The sequence below is a fragment of the Pituophis catenifer genome, unplaced genomic scaffold, assembly GCF_029215685.1.
Source record: "Pituophis catenifer annectens isolate HBS135680 unplaced genomic scaffold, rPitCat1.0.hap2 SCAF_3, whole genome shotgun sequence".
Taxonomy (NCBI): domain Eukaryota; kingdom Metazoa; phylum Chordata; class Lepidosauria; order Squamata; family Colubridae; genus Pituophis; species Pituophis catenifer.
In genome coordinates, this window is record NW_027256883.1 from 166,258,956 (window position 1) to 166,279,372 (window position 20,417).

The window sequence follows — 20,417 nt, forward strand, 5'->3', positions numbered from 1 at the left end:
CTCTGCTTACATCCTTGTCAGATTGTATTTTCAATTTCCTTACATTCCTATAATTAACATTAAATATACTTCTTTTCTCCAAAACGTAAAGGGTTAAAATGAAATATAGTTAATCTAATTCTGTTCAATTAACATGCAGGCATCCTGCAAGAACAAATTGCCCAGGACATACAGCAAAGGTCAGGGCTTCCTAGACCAGGAAGGGGCAAAACATGGGCACATCGTGTATCCTGAACCTACTCTACAGATGTGTAAGAGACAGAAGAATGGGCAAACTTATGGCTCATGAGCAGATCCTACAAAAAAGACTATTGATTACGAAGCTATGAAAGCTGCATTGTTTCCCAACTAATCTCATGGAATTAAAAGCAAATAGGTAGAGTTAGAACCCAAATTGGGGAAAACATTTCCTCTCTTCCTCCCTCTATTTCTGTACATTTTGCCAGCCCATTTCTGAAGCAATAACCAGGACTCTTCGTTGCATTATGTATTTCAGCATCTTTCTCCCAACACCACATGCAGTTTCCTCTCTAAGCTTCTTTTCTTCCCTCTTGGCTTGCTTGCTTGCTTGCTTCCTTCTTCAAACAAAAGGCCACATGCCTTTAAGCACCCCAGAACGCCTCTTGCTTTTTAAACCTTTAAGGCAAAATAAACATTTTGTGCTTTAAAGATAGCGCCAGGTTTGCTCATGTTATTGCAAAGAATTAAGGTTGAAATCCTCTCTCTAAATATCCAGGAAAGACAGTGTCTCACTGTATCAATAGGAATTACTTCAAAGTGTTTACTTTTTATTAATTAAATTTATACCTTGCTTTCCTACATAATAAGCATTCAGGATGACACAGATAGATGTTCTCTGTTAGCATATTTGCCTTCTGTGTCTCATTTTTATATCAGGGTAGACATGCAAATGCTTTAAAAACTTTTGGGTTGCAACCACAGAATACACTAATAACATTAATGGAAAGGGAAAGGAAAAGAGTACTCAGCAGAGGGTTATCATCCCCACTTCAGAAACTGATCCCCATCCTTAGAATCTCACAGAAGAATGAATAGAATAGAATAGAATAGAATAGAATAGAATAGAATAGAATAGAATAGAATAGAATAGAATAGAATAGAATAGAATTTTTTATTGGCCAAATGTGATTGGACACAAGGAATTTATCTTGGTGCATATGCTCTCGGTATACATAAAAGATACGTTCATCAAGAATCGTAAGGTACAACACTTAATGATAGTCATAGGGTACAAATAAGCAATCAGGAAACAATATCAATATAAATCGTAAGGATACAAGTAACCAAATTACAATCATACAGTCATAAGTGGAAAGAGATGGGTGGTGGGAACGATGAGAAAATTAATAGTAGTGCAGACTTAGTAAATAGTTTGACAGTGTTGAGGGAATTATTTGTTTAGCAGAGTGATGGCGTTCGGGAAAAAACTGTCCTTGTGTCTAGTTGTTCTGGTGTGCAGTCCTTTATAGCGTCGTTTTGAGGGTAGGAGTTGAAACATTTTTTGTCCAGGATGTGAGGGGTCTGTAAATATTTTCACAACGCTCTTTTTGACTCGTGCAGTATACAGGTCCTCAATGGAAGGCAGGTTGGTTGTTTTTTTTAAAAAACAATTCAAAAAATAATGAGATTCAATTCAATGAAATTGTCAGATGTTTGATTAATTCTATGAACCACTGCACTATGCCCCATCATTTTCTCAGAAAATTTCACTTGGGGGGGGACTAGGAAAAATGACAGCTGCTGATATTTGCAGGCAGAGGAAAGCATTTGAGAGGAAGCTTGTTAACACTGGAGAATTGGCCTCAAATCTTTTATAGAAATTGCTATTACAGCGAGAAGATGCCTGGCCATCTTTCAAACCTTATCCAGTTGATATAGTATAGTCCAGGGAAACCTGGCTTAATTTTCTTTTTTTTTTTCAATATGGTAGTAGCAATTTTCTCAAGCGATCAGAACAGCAGTAACTTCTGGTCTTACTTTTTTACATAAAGAATCCTTGCTTTTCTAAAAGCTTCCAATCTATTCCCTCCCTCTTTCTTTTAGATTTATGTACTTACATTATTCTCTTTTGTTATGTAATGCCAGGTCGTTTGTTAATAAAGCCCCCCTCATTTGTGATCTTATTTTGGAGGGGGGTGCGGACCTGGCAGGTATTACGGAGACCTGGTTGAGCCAGGAGGGGGGTCCCACTCGTTGAAATGTGCCCACCAGGTTTCCATGCATTTCATCAGCCAAGGGCTCAGGGGAGGGGTGGGGGAGTGGCGGCGATTATTAGGGAGAGTCTTTGTCCGAGGGAGACCACTGTTCCTCAGATAGCCAGATGTGAGTCCCTTTTTGTAAAGTGGGGCCGTGGGGTGCAGATGGGTTTGCTGACTACGTACCTGGCTCCCTGCCACGTGGCAGCGACCCTGCCCAAGCTGCTTGATGTTATTGCCGGGGTGGCGGTTGATACCCCCAGACTTATTGTCATGGGGGATTTCAACCTACCATCCGCAGGTGAGGCTTCAGAGGTGGCTCGGGAGTTCATGGCTTCCATGGTGGCCATGGACCTGACCCAGTTAGTTCGAGGTCCCACTCACATAGGGGGACACACTCTGGACTTGATTTTCATCTCTGGTCAGTGGTTGAGTGATCTTGGTAGAGGGGACCTAGATATTAAACCCTTGTCATAGACAGATCATTTGCTCCTTCACTTAGACTTTCCAGCCGCTTCCCCCCACCGCAGGGAGATGGAACCGACCAGATGGTTCCGTCCCAGGTGCCTGATGGACCCCAAAAGGTTCCTGACGGAGCTTGGGCCATTTCCTGAAACTCTGGCACACGACTCGACCGCTCGGGACAGGGGTTGCTCCTCTGTCCTGGTCCTATTAGATCTCTCAGCGGCTTTTGATACCATCGACCATGGTATCATGCTGCAGTGGTTGAGGGTGTTAGGAATAGGGGGCACCGTTCGGCAGTGATTCTCCTCCTTCCTCTCTGACCGTTCGCGGTTTGTGTTGGCAGGGGGGGAAGGTTAACCTCGAGACGCCTCGCATGGGGAGTGCCACAAAGGTTGGCTCTCTCGCCCCTTCTGTTCAACATTTATGTGAAGCCGCTGGGTGAGATCATCTGTGGTTTTGGGGTGAGAGTCCATTAGTACACTGATGACACTCAGCTGTACATCTCCACCCCAGACCACCCCAACGATGCCCTTGATGTGATGTCTTGCTGCCTGGAGGCCGTGCGGGTCTGGATGGGGAGAAATAGGCTCAGACTCAACCTTTCCAAGACCGAGTGGCTGTGGCTTCCAGTGTCCCAATATAGTCAGCTGGTGCCATTGCTGACTATTGGGGGTGAAACTCTGCCCCTCACAGAGAGGGCTTGCAATCTGGGTGTTCTCCTGGATGCATGGCTGTCTTTAGAAGAGCATATGACAGCCGTGGCCAGGGGGGCTTTTTATCAGGTTCGCCTGATTCGCCAGTTGCAGCCCTTTCTGGACCGAGACGCCTTGCACATGGTCACTCATGCCCTTGTCACCTCCCAGCTGGATTACTGTAATGCTCTCTACATGGGGCTCCCCTTGAAGAGCACTCGGAGGCTCCAATTGGTCCAGAATGCAGCCATGCGGGTGGTTATGGGTGCAACCCGTTGTGCCCATGTGACACCCCTCCTGCGCAAGCTGCACTGGCTCCCAGTGGTCTTCCGGGTGCGATTCAAGGTGCTGGTCACCATCTTTAAAGCGCTCCATGCATAGGACCCGGGGACCTTCGAGACCAACTTCTGCCACCAATAGCCTCCCACTGGCAGTCCGCTCCCACAGAGAGGGTCTCCTTAGGGTGCCATCGGCCAAGTTATGTCGGCTGGCAACACCCAGGGGGAGGGCCTTCTCTGTGGGAGCCCCTGCCCTGTGGAATGAACTGCGGAAATGCATAAGATCTCCAACCTCCGTGTATTTCGCTGTGCCCTCAAGACCCTGCTGTTCCGCCAGGCTGGGCTATCAATGTAATGATTTTAAATTAGGTGTTTTAAATTTTGGGGGTTTTAAATTTGAGCCAAAACTATTTAATGATTTTAATTATTTTTAATTGATGTCTGTCTTTGTACTTTTAATAGGCTGTACACCGCCCTGAGTCCTTCGGGAGAAGGGCGGTATAGAAATAAAATTATTATTTTATATTATAATAAAATAATATTATAATAAAATAATATTATTTTATATAATAATAAAATTATTATTATCATTGTTGTTGTTGTTGTTATTTAATAATTTTTTATCCTGCCTTTGTTATTATTTATAAATAATTCAAAGTAATGGACATACCTAATAGTCATTCCTCCTCCTATTTTCTTTAAACAACAACCTTGTTAGGTGAGTTGCAGTAAGAGTAAAAGTGATTGGCCCAAAGTCACCTCATGGTCCGCTGGTTTCTAAATAACTCCTAGTTTTATTCTTAGTTACTTCTATTTTATTCAAGATTTATTCTACTGTATGTATGTATGCTGTGTAACGGGATGAGTTCCCCTTACTTGTCCCAGCTTCTGCCAACCTAACAGTTCGAAAGCACATAAAAAATGCAAGTAGAAAAATAGGGACCATCTTTGGTGGGAAGGTAACAGTATTCCATGTGCCTTTGGCATTTAGTCATGCCGGCCACATGACCACAGAGATGTCTTCAGACAGTGCTGGCTCTTCGGCTTTGAAACAGAGATGAGCACCGCCCCCTAGAGTCGGGAACAACTAGCACATATGTGCAAGGGGAACCTTTACCTTTATTCTACTGTAATATTACTTTTACATTACATATTTTTAATTTTTTATTTGTGAATTGCCCAACAATTTGCAAGTAATTGAGATATATTAAGTGTTCAAAAAGAAATAAATATAAATAGAGAGATTGCTAGATCTACCGTAAGTTTCTAATGAATTATGGAGTTCTCCTTCTCATTTAAAAAATCATAACCCATAAGGTCCAATCAAGCTTGTTACTGCTACCTTGGTATTAGGGGAGGGAGGGCTAGGATTCCAAACTGGTGAGCAAAGATTAATAATTTTTTTAAGAAACTGTTTTGTTGAAAAATATAAATAAAAACATATCTGCATAAAGTTAATATACATAGAAGCAAGAAAAAGGGAGGGAGGGAGGGAGGGAGGGAGGGAAGAAGGAAGGCAGGCAGGCAGGCAGGCAGGCAGGCAGGCAGGCAGGCAGGCAGGAAGGAAGGAAGGAAGGAAGGAAGGAAGGAAGGAAGGAAGGAAGGAAGGAAGGAAGGAAGGAATATCACTGCCACTATACAGTACTGCCAGTACTGTATAGTGCAATCACCAGGATTTGAACTTCACTTTTCTTTTTAAAAAAATACTCCAAGGCAAGAATGTCAAACTCACTACCCGCGGGCTGGATACATCATGTGCTGGGCCTGCCCCTGCCCAGTTTAGCGAAGGGGGAAAAAGTCCCAATAAGTCACGTGACAATGCCATGACGACCAGTGGTGGGTTGTCCCCGGTTCACACTGGTTCTATAGAACTGGTACTAAAACCAACGGAGGCTCCGCCCACTGACCCCGACATCATCAAAATGCTTCTGCGCATGCGCAGAAGAGCACATGTGTGCATGAGCAAAGTGACCCCGCACATGCGGCCCCATTGCAAACCAGTAGTAAAGGTAAGTAGCACCCACCCCTGATGACGATGCGAGTTTGACACCCCTGTCAAGGACACCACCCCTCCAAGGAATAGGGCTTTTTTTCTTTTCCTTTTTTTTTTTTTTTTTTTTTGGTACCTGGTTCCTTGGATACCATCACAAGTGTTCTGCCCCAGCTACGGACCCCAAAGAACGCAGCACACACAAAGTCTGTACAAACCTTAGTTTACTAAATTAAATCAGTCTTTTTCAAATAAAGGCTGTTAATTAACTTTCTTAACAACCTACAAGAATCCAAAGAATAAATAATCGCAATCTTACTATGGTTGGCAGAAAGCCCAGAAGCAATTTGCAAGAAACTGATAAGAGAACTAAGATCAGGACGCGAAGGAGAGTGAACGAAGTTGTTCCCTGCAAATTGCCTCAGTCGTCGTCCTTCCTTAAATAGGCTAAGGGAGTGACCAATTAGCCCCAAGCCTTACTCTCAAGGAGACCGCCTCCTGAGGAACCACTCCTGCCTTTTGGCAGCTCTGCACGCCCGTGCATTGAGAGGAGGCTCCTCCTCTTCTTCCTCTTCACTTATGGGAGCTTCTGGAGGTTCTGAAGGCCCTGGCTGAATCCCTGCCTCTGGCACCACATCTTCTCCAGCCTCCTCATTGTCTGACTCGTGTGCCAGCTTCACAGGCTGCTGGCGGAGCACCACACCAGCCTCCTCACTGTCGGAATCAGCTACTAGCTGCACAGGCCGCTGACGGGCCACAACAACAAGACATCATTTCCATTCCCCAATCCCTTGACAGTATTTTGAAGCCAACTGTGTGAACCATTCCTGATTACCTTGGAATGCTGAGAAAGGGCATGAAATACTATGATCCAATCAATGCTGCCTCCAGCAAACTTAATGAAAAATAAAATAAGTTGCTAACATTTCCACCTACCCTGTGTTTTCACTTTATATTACATGACATTTCTCTGACCCTCTTGCAAAAAGACTAAGATGCTGGTATCTGGCCCACTGAAAGAAAATGTCAGATAATGACAAGGGGGTTAATGATAGGACTATAATTTTGCAACCAGAACCTTTTCACAGCAGTTGCAACCACTTGAGCCCAGCTCCAGGGGCTAGAAGGCAGAGCAAAGAATTGTTCAACATGCATCACTGGCAGAAGCAGAGAATATCAAATAAAACAGGTTTTTCTTTGGTTTGTTTCTAACGAGAACATGAAACTGACTAAACATGGATGATATCAGGTAGATCAGACAGGAAACATGGCCAGATAAGCTAATTTTACTTTATTGTAAAGCTACATTAATAGAAACTTGCAAATTTGAAAGTACAATTCTCCTGCTATCACCGTTGCAGCCTGAGAACTTAGGGAGGGCCCCTTCTGAGCCTTTTGCTCTATCCACTATTGGCTGTGGGCTTTTCTCTCTCTTATCTGGCTGTTTCCTTGGCAGCATCTCTTCACTCTGTCTCTTATGGTCATTCCCACATACTGTTACATCTAGAACATTTAAGATCCCTGGAGAGAGACTAAAAATTTCTATGGAATGAAATGGAATGAATCAGAAAATGGCTCACGCTATACCAAATGGGGGCGTTTCTTTCTGAACTACACCTCGGTCTGTCAGAAATCGGAGTCATCTGTTCAAGGTGAAAAATAGCATGGGCTCATAGGAGGATGGTGTCAATGAAGATTGACACCAAAGCCCCTAGGGATATTGTTTATTAACCTCCAAAAGTAACAGTATGTGTGTTCTTTCTAAAAGGTAGAATTTGGGTCAAACCCAAAATTCTTGCAACTGATTACAAGAACACAGAAGAGAGAGTTCAGCACAAAACAGGCACAAGACTGGGAGAAATCAACAATAAGTAAGTAGCTATTTCACCTGGGAAGATAAAGTGTTTTCGTTTCTGAATAATTACCTATGAATTGGAAGCGGAGACCATTCATCTCACATTCTCTGAGAAGAATGGAAGCTGTGCAAGAATGGGTGGAGAGGCAAATGACCACAGGGACTGTTGTTCAAAGATTGGATATGCTGAAGATTAGGAGATTCTAGACAGGGTCTGTTTCCTTCCACAATGCCTAAACAGGACTTCTGTTCCTTCCCTTTCCGTGCCTTCTCTTCAGTAAGAAGAGACTGGACAGCCACTTGTCTGGAATGGCATAGGGCAGTGATGGCTAACCTTTTCCAGACCGAGTGCCCAAAGCCCCCGAACCTCCAAAATGCAATGCACTTGCAGACCCCTGCATGCGCCCCGCCCCCCTGCATGTGCATGCGGGCCCCCCCCACACGCAGCCTGCCCTCCCTACATGCACAGCAGAGACCCAAAGACTAGCTGGGCAGCAGGAGGCACACGCACATGCACAGCGGAGCTGAACTGGGGAGACAGCTCGCGTGCCATCAGAGAGGGAGCTATGTGCCACCTCTGGCACGTGTGCCATAGGTTTGCCATCATGAATATAGGGTCTCCTGCTTGTGCAGAGGGTTGAACTAGAAGGCTCCTTCCAACTCTGTTACTCTGTTATGTCCCATTAACTTTTCACCTTGCCTCACCTCAGTCTAGTTTTGTTCCTTCCTTTTCCTTCTTTTCTCAGAACAGCAAACTCTTTCTTTTACCCCCAATCCATTTTGTTTTGCGGGTTTTCCCCCCTTCTTTTTTGCATGAAGAAAGAAAATGGGTTGTGTGAGAAAAGACAATAGCTTATATCAATGTGGGCTCATTAATACTTGCATTGGGGTACTTTATTTTATGGTCAATTGATATTAATCAGTTATTTTAGACAGATAGATAGGTAACGCATATTCTGGACCTGCCCTTTTTGGGGGAGGGGAGTATGGATTCTGGTGTGACACAGGAATGTGTTAGTTCTCCAAGGTGAGTTTCAAGTGGAGTTGGCACTTACTTGTCAAGATGGGGGGGCCAAGTATTGCACAGGATAGTCCTGTTAGGAGAATTCTCCTAAATTCAGAGTCATTTTTCTTCCCTTCCTATAATGCCGTATTACAGGTAATATTATATCTTAGCTCAACTAAATATCCATGTACCACAGGAAAAGGTCATAGTGCTATGTCTTTAGAGTGAAAGCGTCAGAAGACAGATCCTGAAAAGTACCCGTAATGCATGTGATAGCGTAGCAATGTGGAAATTTAACCTACCGGTACTTAAAGCAACCTTCCTTGTCCTAATCTAGTTATGTTGGACTTTGTCTACCAATATCTGCATGCACCATAGCTTAATGCTGATCTAAATCCAAAGCTTGAATCTAAAAATAGGCATAACAGTGCTGAAACCATTAGCTTTAAAATTAAAAGCACATGTTAAGTATATTACTGTATAACAAGTCTATCACATGAGAATAAGAGATTGTATTGCGCTAGCATTCATTCAGCACAAATGTTTTCTTCTCTATTCTTTAGAAATCTGCACTGAGGTATTTTTAACAATGTAGTATGAAAGCCTGCCATTGTCAAACGTGCACCACAAACAACTTGCTCTGTCCTTGCTATAATTAGCAATGTTAAAAGGCAACGTGTGAGAATTCTTCAGACTATTTTAGCACCAAAAGATAAATCAAGCAAGCTGAGAGTCCTCACCTGCCCTTAGAGCTGACCAAGCCCCCAAGGTTTGGGAATTTCAGGTGCACCTTTAAAAAGGTCTTCTCCCTCTTGCTGGTTTATAAATAGCTTGGTAGCATAGATTCATCATTCATACTCTTTCATCCTCAGATAGAACCTTCTGAAGTACACCCGACATGAATATTCTACTTGACAGTAAAACAAAACATGAAATTCTCAAATCGGTCTCAACACTGGAAAACTGGGCAGTATTTTATAGGATTAGAATCAGATTTCCTTGCAAAAGTGGAAAGCAGGGGTATTTCCCTACCCGAACAGAAGGGAGACCAAGAGCTCTTTAAACACCCCCAGAATACAAAGGAATGTTTGATCTCCTCCTTTCCTCATCACATAGCAAAAGCTTAGTTTTCCATAATTATTGTTAAAACCACTTTAACGTTTTTCCCCCCACTTCACTTAGCAGTCACTGGCAGCTATTTTAGCACCTGCAGATTGAATTGCAAATTATCTTGCAGCTAGGAAAGGAGAGAAGAAGAGGAAAAAGAAGCAAATAGACTGCAATCTTACCTTAAAAAGGCGCAAGATGTTGGCCACCATAATGGAGACAGAGCTGCCAGATGCACCAATTACTCCAACCACACGTTCCGGCTTTGTGATGATAGGGGGGCCCCCATTAACACAACGCACCTCAGTACTGTCCTTCTCGATTAGGGCCTGAACAAAAGTGAGGGACTGCTCCAAAGCATGTGTGTCTCGAGAACAGGTATCCAGGATGCGGGCCCCCAAAGTGATGTTTGGGAGTAGTTCAGGATCATTGTTGATTCGGTCCAGAGCAAAAAGCATGGCCTCGAGACGATGAATCCCCTTCTCCTTCTTTAGCTCTCCACAGGCCTTTCCCTCAGAGCCCCGTCCATGGACAGGGAAGAGGCCTCCTAAAGTGATATCCCCATCAAGGCGAATGGAGTTCATGTGGGGGTGCCCTTGGCCTTTGGGTTTGGCTGTGCTGACCGGCTGATACCACCAGCCACAGCAGATGCTCATGAACAAACAGAAGGAGAGTTGCTCCATGCACACAGATCCCCCCTTCTTCCCAGTCATCGCCAAATCCTACTTGAAACTCAATCCCATCAGCCTAAAGATCCATGGAAACCAAGGATTCTATTCCCGAAATCTTTAATTCAGCTGGGTTGGAAATAGCTTCTCTCAACGTTTCAAAGGGCTAAGACTAAAATGGCCCTCTGAAGTGTTCAGAGCATGGTTTCCTTTCCCCTTAATTATCTATCACTTTTCTGTCAAGATTTCCAATCAACTCCAGTATCCATTTCAATGCAGGGGCTGAAGAACAGAGAGGTAGCTGCTTCCGGAAATGAGTTCATAAGATCCCTTTCGAAGCCCTCTGAAGGACCATAGCAGTGCAGCTAATGAAGAGCACCAGGTTTTGCATAATTTTATGGAAGGAGAAGTGGGCAAAAAGAACCTCTTTTCTTCCTTTTTTCTTCAGTCCCTGAAAGGAAGAAAGAAAGGGCATTCATTATTCAAATCTTTTCTCAGAAAGGCATTAAGTTGTAGCACAAAAAAGCTTCGGGATTTACTTGATCAGAGTTTTTGTTATGCTTTGAGAAAGGCAATGTTGGGTCAAAAGCAACACACGAGGGAGAAGGGAACAACTACATCTGAAGATACCTAACTCCATGTCTTATTTATGGATTTGAAGCAGGCCTTCCATCAATGGAAGCTTACTGGGCCATGAGGAATATCTAGTCTTTTAAAAGTCAACCTGGATTCTTCTTTGAGTGGAAGGAAGGAAATTAATGCATTCACTTTACTTTATAGGTCCTTGGTACCACTGCATTATTTAAAAGAATTGAGGAAGGGGGAAAGGAAAAGAATATTTGCCTGCTTTGTAAAAGTCAGAGCAGCTACTCACTCTATTGGGAACTCAATATCAAAATGACCACACATTGGATTTGCAAGAAACGATACAACCTCAACAAATCAATACATTCACCTTTAAGACACTAGATAAGTGTAACAGAGCAAAATAGGAAAGTTATATTCTGTGCTGTATAAAACCACAGTTGACCCAGTGCAAACTTGCAATGAATGCAGGGTTTCAGGCAGATTTACTTCTTTATTTTTTGCATCAAATAACTAAACAAGTAGTTGTTTCTGTCCTTCTGATTAACAACATCTCCACATTTTTATCAGAAACTTCTAAAGGAATTCTCCTTGGAGAATAATCCAAGTCCAACCTTGCCTTAGGCATGAAAGCCAACTGGTGACTGTGGGCCAATCATTCTCTCTCAGCCTAACCCACATCCCAGGGTTGTTGCGGGGAAAACAGGACGAAGAAGGCATATTAGTTAGGTTCACCATCTTGAATTATTGCTAAAAATAATAATAGCTAGATAAGTAAATGGTACAAGAAGGTGAGTATATAGTATTATAATATATAAATTATATTTATACATAAATTATAATGTACCTGAATCTGCATGTGTCTGATGCTTAAATAGGAAAAAAGCTTTTTAAGTGCTGAATGGAAATCTTCTCTGGATAAAGAATTACAAAAAGGTGCAGAGTTTCCTAGTATGTTCATTTTGGAGGGCATTCATGCTTTTTTATGTTTGTGGCTTCTGGGAACAGAGGAAAACAGGCACCAATTGGATGGTGAAGCATTGCTTTCACAATTAAAACCTTAATAAATATTAACCTTTAATAAGCAATATTAATCAAGCAGACTTATGTTTGTAGTTACAGACACAATCTGAGAACAAGTTTCTAAGATTTCAGAGAGTTTTTTCTCTCTCATCTGAAAATACAACTTGGGATCTTTTCACGGACAGGCATATGCTATAGCTTATGTTATATATATAGCTGTAACAGTAGACATTTAAAAAAGAAGTACGTCCAGCAGATATGTTTAACAGACCACTGGGGAATAGGTGAACCATTGACATTTAATGATGAATTAAATTCTTCAGACTCTTGTGGGCTATGTAGAACTGGAATCGGGGCTCAGATTTAGCATGTCATAACATAAAAGAAGGCCAGTCTTTGTACATTTCAGTTTGTCCCAAAGGTATCAGCCACACTTGTTTTATCAAAAGAGATTTTCTACCAATGAAGTTGGAACAGATTTTGTTATTCGCAGATTAGATACTAATACTGTATATAATGTGATCGCCATTAGCCACAGTAGTCTTAGATCAGCCATCTGTGGGCATTTTGCTAAAGCCAATCTTTTTAAACCACATCAAGAAGTCACCCTCACGAACCCTGAGTCATTTTTTTTCCATTACGCTGGACACAACCACATTTCCCTATTGCTATGTATATCTTTATCTTTCCTCCTATGCAATAGAGTTCCCTCTAAATGCAGTCCATATACAACTCTTCATGTCATTCTGGCCATTTCCATCTCACTTTTTATGGTGAGTTTTTCTAGCTTCTCAACTTCTTCAAGGAACGTCTTGAAGAACATATACATATATGTACATATATCCAGTGCATAGGTCTTATGCACTGGATATATGTAAGGGGAATGGCTGCCCTGCCATCCACTCGTTCCTTCTAGAATAGTCACACATAATTACATGCCAGGCTCTTCTCATCCTCCTTGGCCAGCATCCCAGTGCAATGATGTTTACTTGTGGCTAGTTGGCTGGCTGTGTCACAAGCAGCTCTGTTGGGAGAAGCCCCTGGCTGGGCTGGTATGGTAGACAATCATTCAGTCTCATGAAATATTTTGCTGCTGCTGCATTATGAATTTTCTTTGAATGGGCACCATAAAAATGCCAGGAGACATAATGAACAAATGATGACATTCTGGAAGAGGAAAGTACCATACACGAGTCTTGAAACATGACCTGCACTAGCTGCTGCCTTCAAGAGTACTAAAAAATGCCATCTTGTCCCAAATGTTAAAATTAGACTCAACTACTTTGAGAAGAAGAGGGCTTTTTCCTTTGCTTTGAACAGTGACCACTTTGGGGGTAGCTCTATTTTATATTTTTCCCACTTCACTAAGTTTTGCCTACTACCAATATCCTGTGTGACCTTGAGATACTCATTTTGCTTCAGGTGTTTTCTCTCCCATTGATAGAATGAGCTAATAGCAATTGCCTACCTTAGTAAAAAATTAAAATACCCACTTAAGTACCATTGTTTAAGAGTCCTAGTTTCATGGCTCTGATATTGCTACATTAATCTTTATAATGTGATGACCTTCCATAAAATAATATTCCCCTCTTACTATCAAAACATAGGCAACAAATTATAACAAAAGGCCATGGGGAAAAATGCAGGAAAAGAAACAGAATCATTATTCAGTCTGAATCCATCTGTCTGTGCATAAATAATCTTGCTCAAGGAAAGATTATTGTTAACAGTTGACTGCAATCCTTAGGTTACAACATTGTAGCCTCCCTCCTCAAGAGAATGATAGCACCCAGAAGCTGTTTGGATGTACCAGGCAGAAACTTCAAGATTTTTCTTTTAAAAAGTGATAGCACAAGAATTGACGTTATACAGGCAAGAATATCCAGAGTAAGACTTCACTCAAAGTTCTCGATTTAGATTATGTAAATAGAATATGTTAAGTCAAAACCAAACAAACCACATTATGGCTTTGCATATCGTATGACCTCAGAACTGCGATCTATACATTACGAATTATATCTTAAGCACAATATGCGAACCTATCATGAGGAGGAAGTCATGAAGTGCTGAATCATCCTAGACCTTGGCTATTTCAAGGCAGTAATGATGTCATCACTGTGTGGGATTTGCAGGCTTCTAGATATTGATCTGGATGTATCAGGCTGGATTCCAACTTTGGATAGCCTAAAATTTGATCCAGAATGGATTTATAGAGCTTTGGCAGCCTTTTAGTCACAAACCATAAAATGTTATGTCTAAGGGTGGAAATCAAAAACCACTTTGCATTGTTGCAGACATGCAGATGATTCTGCTGTAAAGCTAATTTCATGGGTTCAGAGTCAGCAGCCCTTGTCTCCTGACTTGATTCTCCACCAGATGTCAATATACAAAGTTCACACACCTTAAAAGTCAACTGTGTCCTCTCATGCAGACAAGCCCGTTTTCTTTGCTTTTCTAAATGAGACGTAATTGGTTTCCTTCGTAACAAGGGCTGTTGTGAGGATTAATTGTGCATTGTATGAAACTCACTTTTGAAAATGAAAAACCCTGCATTAGTTAAGTAGTTATGTGAACTATGCATTCCAAATCCAACCTGAATTTTACAGGTCACTGATTAGCCATTGGTTTTAACACAATGTTTGGTACCATGGACTTTTAAAATCATTTCTGTAGCTAGTTCCCTAGTAGCAGACATTCCCCGCCCCCACCCCAGCATAAGAATTATGAGAATTACTGTTTTTTTATTAATTGCAGATAGATCAGACACCAATAAACATTGGCCCAAAGACCTAATCAACTTCTGGCCTGATTCACTGGACATGTTTGGAATTGGTTGTATTGTTTATGCATGTGGAAAGAATAAGGAAAAATATATTGTGACACACAGCATATCTCTATTCATTTTTATGTAGTGATTCCTACCTACGGCATGCAATCTCCAATATGCTATCCCAAAATTAATTCAAGCCTCAGTCCAAAATAATTTCCTTATCTCTATTGTAGACTCAGTCTTCCCTCAGCGGTGGTCAGGGCAGTATCCTTTCTCATAAAACCTACACAACAATGTTGTGACATGGTGTAAGGCCTACGTTGTAGGCTAATAGAGTGTTAACCAATGTCAATGATTGAGCTTCATAGCTGATTAGGAATTTGAAGCTGGCCCTTCCCCTACTCCAGGGGTTCCCAACCTTTTCTATACCCTGTACCCCTGAAATGCTTCTGATATATTCTCTCACCCCTTAAAAAAGTAAATAATTATATGCATATAATTATGCATATACACTATAATTTTAAAACTTCTAAACCCAGGTTTTTGCACCCTCTGGAATATTGTCTTGCTCCCCCGGTTGGGAACCCCTCCCCTAGTCCAATAGCCCAGTGGTGAAATGCAATTTTTTTTTACTACCGGTTCTGTGGGTGTGGCTTGGTGGGCATGGTGTCGCTTGGTGGGCGTGGCAAAGGATACTGCAAAATCTCCATTCCCACCCCACTCCAGGGGGAAGGATATTGCAAAATCTCAATTCCCACCCTACTCTGGGGCCAGCCAGAGGTGGTATTTTCCAGTTCTCCGAAATACTCAAAATTTCCACTACCGGTTCTCCAGAACCTGTCAGAACCTGCTGGATTTCACCCCTGCAATAGTCTAATTTGCCATTTTGTGTGAGTGGGGGCAAGGCAGATTTGAATGTGAAATAAAGGGGAAGAAAAAAAATCCAGAATAATCAAGACCTTTTATCTTTATTTTGTCTGTTATTTCCTTATAATTAAACACATGCACATATAAAACATTCCCAAATAGCAAGTGAACAAAATGCAGAGTCATAATGGAACATCTTCCTTCATTTTGTCTATGCACCTGTGGTGATCTTTCATGATCTCGGAATCACTGGACTTTTGTGTCTGCTGAATGAAAGCCATTTGCTTTCCTTTCAAAGGTACATCCTATGGGTTTCTAATAGAAAAGTCTGCTGCCATGGCTTTCCTCTACTGTTGCTACATGAACCACGTCAGCATGGGACATCTCTCCCATTATTTCAAGATCAGGGTCATCTTTCAGTCACACATCAGTGGTGTGATTGTTAATTTGCAATAACAAACCAATGTTAACAGCCTTTGAATTAACACTGGAACCTTGAATGTGCGAACAAGTCCTTGGCAATGATGCTAGGAAGGCCTGGGAGCTTTAATTAAGGGTCAGCAGATAGGTAGGTCTAGGAGTGATAATGTATAAGCAGATAGGCCATAATGTTAAATGGAAGGGAAAACAAATTGCTCAATGGTATGGAAACAGATTCATAAAATTCGGAAACAAACTGAAAGAAGTCATAAAAATTCTCATAGACCATATTGGAGCTGCCTTAGATGCTGAGTAACATCAGAATATTATTATTGCTGGATTATGTGAACAAATCAGATATTAGAATATAAAGTGTGATTTAGGGAATACAAACCATCGTATAAATATGCCAGAGTAAAAGCTGCCAAGAAAGTCAGCCAACATTTGTCCATCAGGGTCTAATTTAGGGCTCTTTCTCATACCTAAGTTAAAAGTCCTATCCACCAGTCTTTGAACTGGCAGTAAACTATACCATTATAAACATTAGTGATCCCCATCCCATTGCAACAATGATGCTCAGATGCTAATACTTATTTGCTGTGGACAGGACAAGTTCAGCAAAGGAATTGGTAGATTCTCCCAGCTTTTTTCTCTCCCTTGTATGAATGTTGTCAACCATCTCTCCCTTTATGGAGAGGAGGGTGAGTTTTGCCCAAAAGCTAGAGCAACAAGTTTGGCATAACTGCTTTACATGAAACTGTTCAAAGAAGGACTTTATAAATTGATATCTGCTGATTGTTGAACTTCTTTGGAAACGGGTTAAGCACTAGTCCAGATTATATGGTATAGAGAACAGATGAAGACAATATAATGAGATCATGAGGTCACAGTAGAAGAAGAAAAGATGGAATATGTTGGAGCTGCAGTTAGATGCAAAAAAAACCCCAAAATGATTAGTCCATAGACCTACAATTCATTTAATTCAAGTTATATCAACTGAGGCCCACGTGCAAAGAAATTGCTTAAAATATTCAATAGAAGGGAGACTTTAGTCTAAAAAAGGGCTTGTTTGAAATAGTTACAGCTATGCTGTGAGGATAAGAGGGGGAAAGGCAATTAGGTAAAACATCTGCCTGGCCAGAAATTCTGAAAGAGAACTGTCAAATGCAAACAGCTGGAAGAAGGCCATAAGGCCTGAAAAACAGGCAACCTGGAATAGGAACAGATAAAAGAAGGTTTTGTTAGGAGAAGGGCTAGTAGAGTACTTATCTCGTTTCATTGATTCTGCTCCCAGGAAAGAAATAGAGCAAATGAACTTGGGAATGCTATTAGCATTCCAGGCAGAGATAAGGTTGGGAGAATGGGAAGGGGGGGTACTTAAATTGGACAGTGTTTAGCAGTACCAGTTGATCTCCTGAAGAGCAGCAATTAAAGAGCAGTTTAGTGCTGAAAAGTGACACTCTGAATATGGAAACACAAGGTCTACATTCATTAACTTCTTGGTGATCATGAAGCCTTTTTGCTCCATTTCAAAGACCAAAACAAAAGTTCCCCTGCCAGTTCCCATCTGAATATTTTGCTACAGGAGGCAATAGGGATTTAAGAATGCAATAATTCAATATTACTCCACAGTATATGAGCTGCTAGAGCCAGGATCTTTAACAGGCAGGGATTCTACCCTGCAACCATGGAAGAAAAGGAGAACTAACTCAGTCACAATGCGTATTAGCATATCTGACCCTTCAATTATTTTAGGCCAATAAACTAGCTGAGAATAAGATACAACCAAATGCAAAAGATGGCAAGGCTTTTGCATTGTTAACGGCTGTACAAAAGAGAGAATTTCAACTTGCATTAATAGGCTAACCCTGCTGAATTTCTTTCATATACAGAAATTTAAAGTACATGTGTCTTGCCATATGAACACTTTTGATACATTAGAAATACAGCTGAATCTGTATGTCCTGATTTCTTCACTGAAATGCAGCAAAAGTTGTGGCAGCACATCATCCTAAAACAACCCTTCTTAACAACTGCAATGCCATTTTAAAACAGAAGTTAGGCTAAAAGTAAATAAAGTTAGTCTGTCTAAAATCTAATGCTGGTTAACCAATGATTCAAGAGTTTGATCTTAATATCTGCTTTATTAATTAATTTAATGTTGTCAGCATGCGCAGCAAAACGTAGAATGTAAGAAGTAAAAAGGTAAAGATAAAGGTTCCCCTCGCACATATGTGCTAGTCGTTCCCGAATCTAGGGGGTGGTGCTCATCTCCATTTCAAAGCCAAAGACGCCTCCTTGGTCATGTGGCCGGCCAAATTACCTTTCCACCAAAAGTGGTCCCTATTTTTCTACTTGCATTTTTATGTGCTTTCAAACTGCTAGGTTGGCAGAAACTGGGACAAGTAATGGGAGCTCACCACGTTATGCGGCACTAGGGATTCGAACCGCTGAACTGCCGATCTTTCAATCGACAAGCTCAGCATCTTAGCCCCTGAACCACTACGTCCCTCAATAATTAAAGAGCTAGATCTTAATATCTGCTTTATTAATTAATAAATACACATGCGCAGCATGTGTAGAATGCAAGAAGTAAGATCCCAAAATTTTCCAACCCAAAATTTGAGAATAGGCAGCGGGCTTCATAAATGGGGGAAGAGGAGTCAGCAATTATAAACACATAATAAATGTATGACTCTTCATGCAAAATTATCTTTGAATAACCAGAGAAAGAAATAGGAGCTATTGTAATTAAGAAATGCAAAACTCCTTCTGCACCTAAAGTTACTAATTATACTCTCAGTTTCTCATAGTTTGCTCTTCTTATTTAGTGACAGAGATAAAGAGGTTTACATGTAATATTTCTTTGTAAAGTATCCGTAATAAACTATTGATAAGACATACTTCTGCAAATTGCCCAGGCATCCTACTTATGTGGAAATGAAATAGCTATAACCTTTGTGATCCTTTTCTCACTTTTAGCAGATACATCTCTTTCCTATAAATTTCCTTTCCAGGGGGAATTAAGTTCCTGAGAATATTTGATCCACAGAATGAAACCTATAGTAGTATTAGTTACCTCCTCCAGTACCAAGGCATATACCTGTTGCTTAATGTTTTGTTGTGCCTATCCAATATTATTATTTCATCAACATAATTCTCATTACACATAATATTTCTACTTCATGAACTGTATAGGTTCCCAATAACTTTCTGGTTATAAATAAGTGTGCTGGTTATCGTCTATAAATCCCTTTATTGCATAAAACCAGGTCATCTGCTCCCCAAATAGAAAGGGACAGGAAGGGCATTTCATTGAAACAATAATCTCATTGTTCACCACATGAACAATGTGGTGACTCCATTCCCTTTGGAGTGACCTTTCTCTTACTTTTGTCTCAATCTTACAGTCTTTAGGAAGATGGTTTAGACCTGTCTCTTTATTTAGGCTTTGTGTTCAGTAAAGGCTTTGGGTCTCTGTGAGTCTGTAGAACTTCTCAATTCTGTTCAACATTTTATAGTTAGTATCTTTTAATGGACTATGCTATTTAATATTAATTAGTTATGGGGGAATTGTCTTTTTGTATGCTTAATTTGAGTGGGTGGCCATATAAATGCATAAATAAATAAAAAAATCAACATATTTGATTATGACATTTTTCTTCTCTGAAGGAATTACACTGCCAGCTATCCAATACAAAGCAATTATAGTCCATCCATCAAAGTCCATCAATGCCAAAAGATGATGTTTTCTGGCATTGTTCTATGCAACCAACTGGTAAGATGATACAACAATGATTTAAAAAATTTTTCTTTCATTTTTCCAAGGAAAATGCTGCAGGAAACATCTGGAGGTTAACTTGTCTCTCAAAATGCCCCCAATATCTTCCCATATTCCTTTTCCCATTCTGACACATTGAATCTAGGGTACAGTGTAGTTTTCAAATCATGTCCAAGCATGACTGCCCTGCATTTACTTTTCTGTTATGACCATGAGCTATTCTTTCTTTTTTTCTCTCTCCTTCCATTGTAATTTGAAGCTCTGTAAAATCTGCTGTAATCTTCCTCACTACACAACTCACCAATCTCAGATTAGAAAGATGAGAAAAAAGACATTTCTTCCTTCAGTCCTTCTTCATCTTGCAAAACACCTCCTTGCCTGAATCATCATCATAATCAACAACAACAACAATTCCTATTTCATGCCTTGTACCATATATGAGTGGACATAAGTATGATCCCAAACCTCCAACCAGTCTTCCTGCTGCCCTGGAAATTTGTTTTTTATAGGACAGGACAGAAAAGGGAGAGAAAGCATTCTACAAACCAGGGATCAAACTTTCAGTTTCATCTTTGTTTCTTTCTCAAAAGGTCCCACAGACCCTTAGGCAGTCTTTTAAAATAGGAATGGGAACTACTTATAAATAAATGTTTTCTTTGGAACTCTATCTGCTAGCCCACAAAAACATAGAAGT

General features: G+C 40.9%; 1 protein-coding gene across 1 annotated transcript in view; it reads right to left on the bottom strand.

Annotated features, from left to right (window-relative positions):
• The window catches only part of GRM4 (glutamate metabotropic receptor 4), a 294,677-nt gene extending 284,355 nt beyond the window's left edge, over nt 1-10,322 (bottom strand). The window contains exon 1 of the mRNA XM_070939707.1: nt 9,792-10,322. Coding sequence (XP_070795808.1) covers nt 9,792-10,322 — 531 coding nt within the window. The remainder of the gene's footprint in view (nt 1-9,791) is intronic.
• Nucleotides 10,323-20,417: the final 10,095 nt, after the last annotated feature.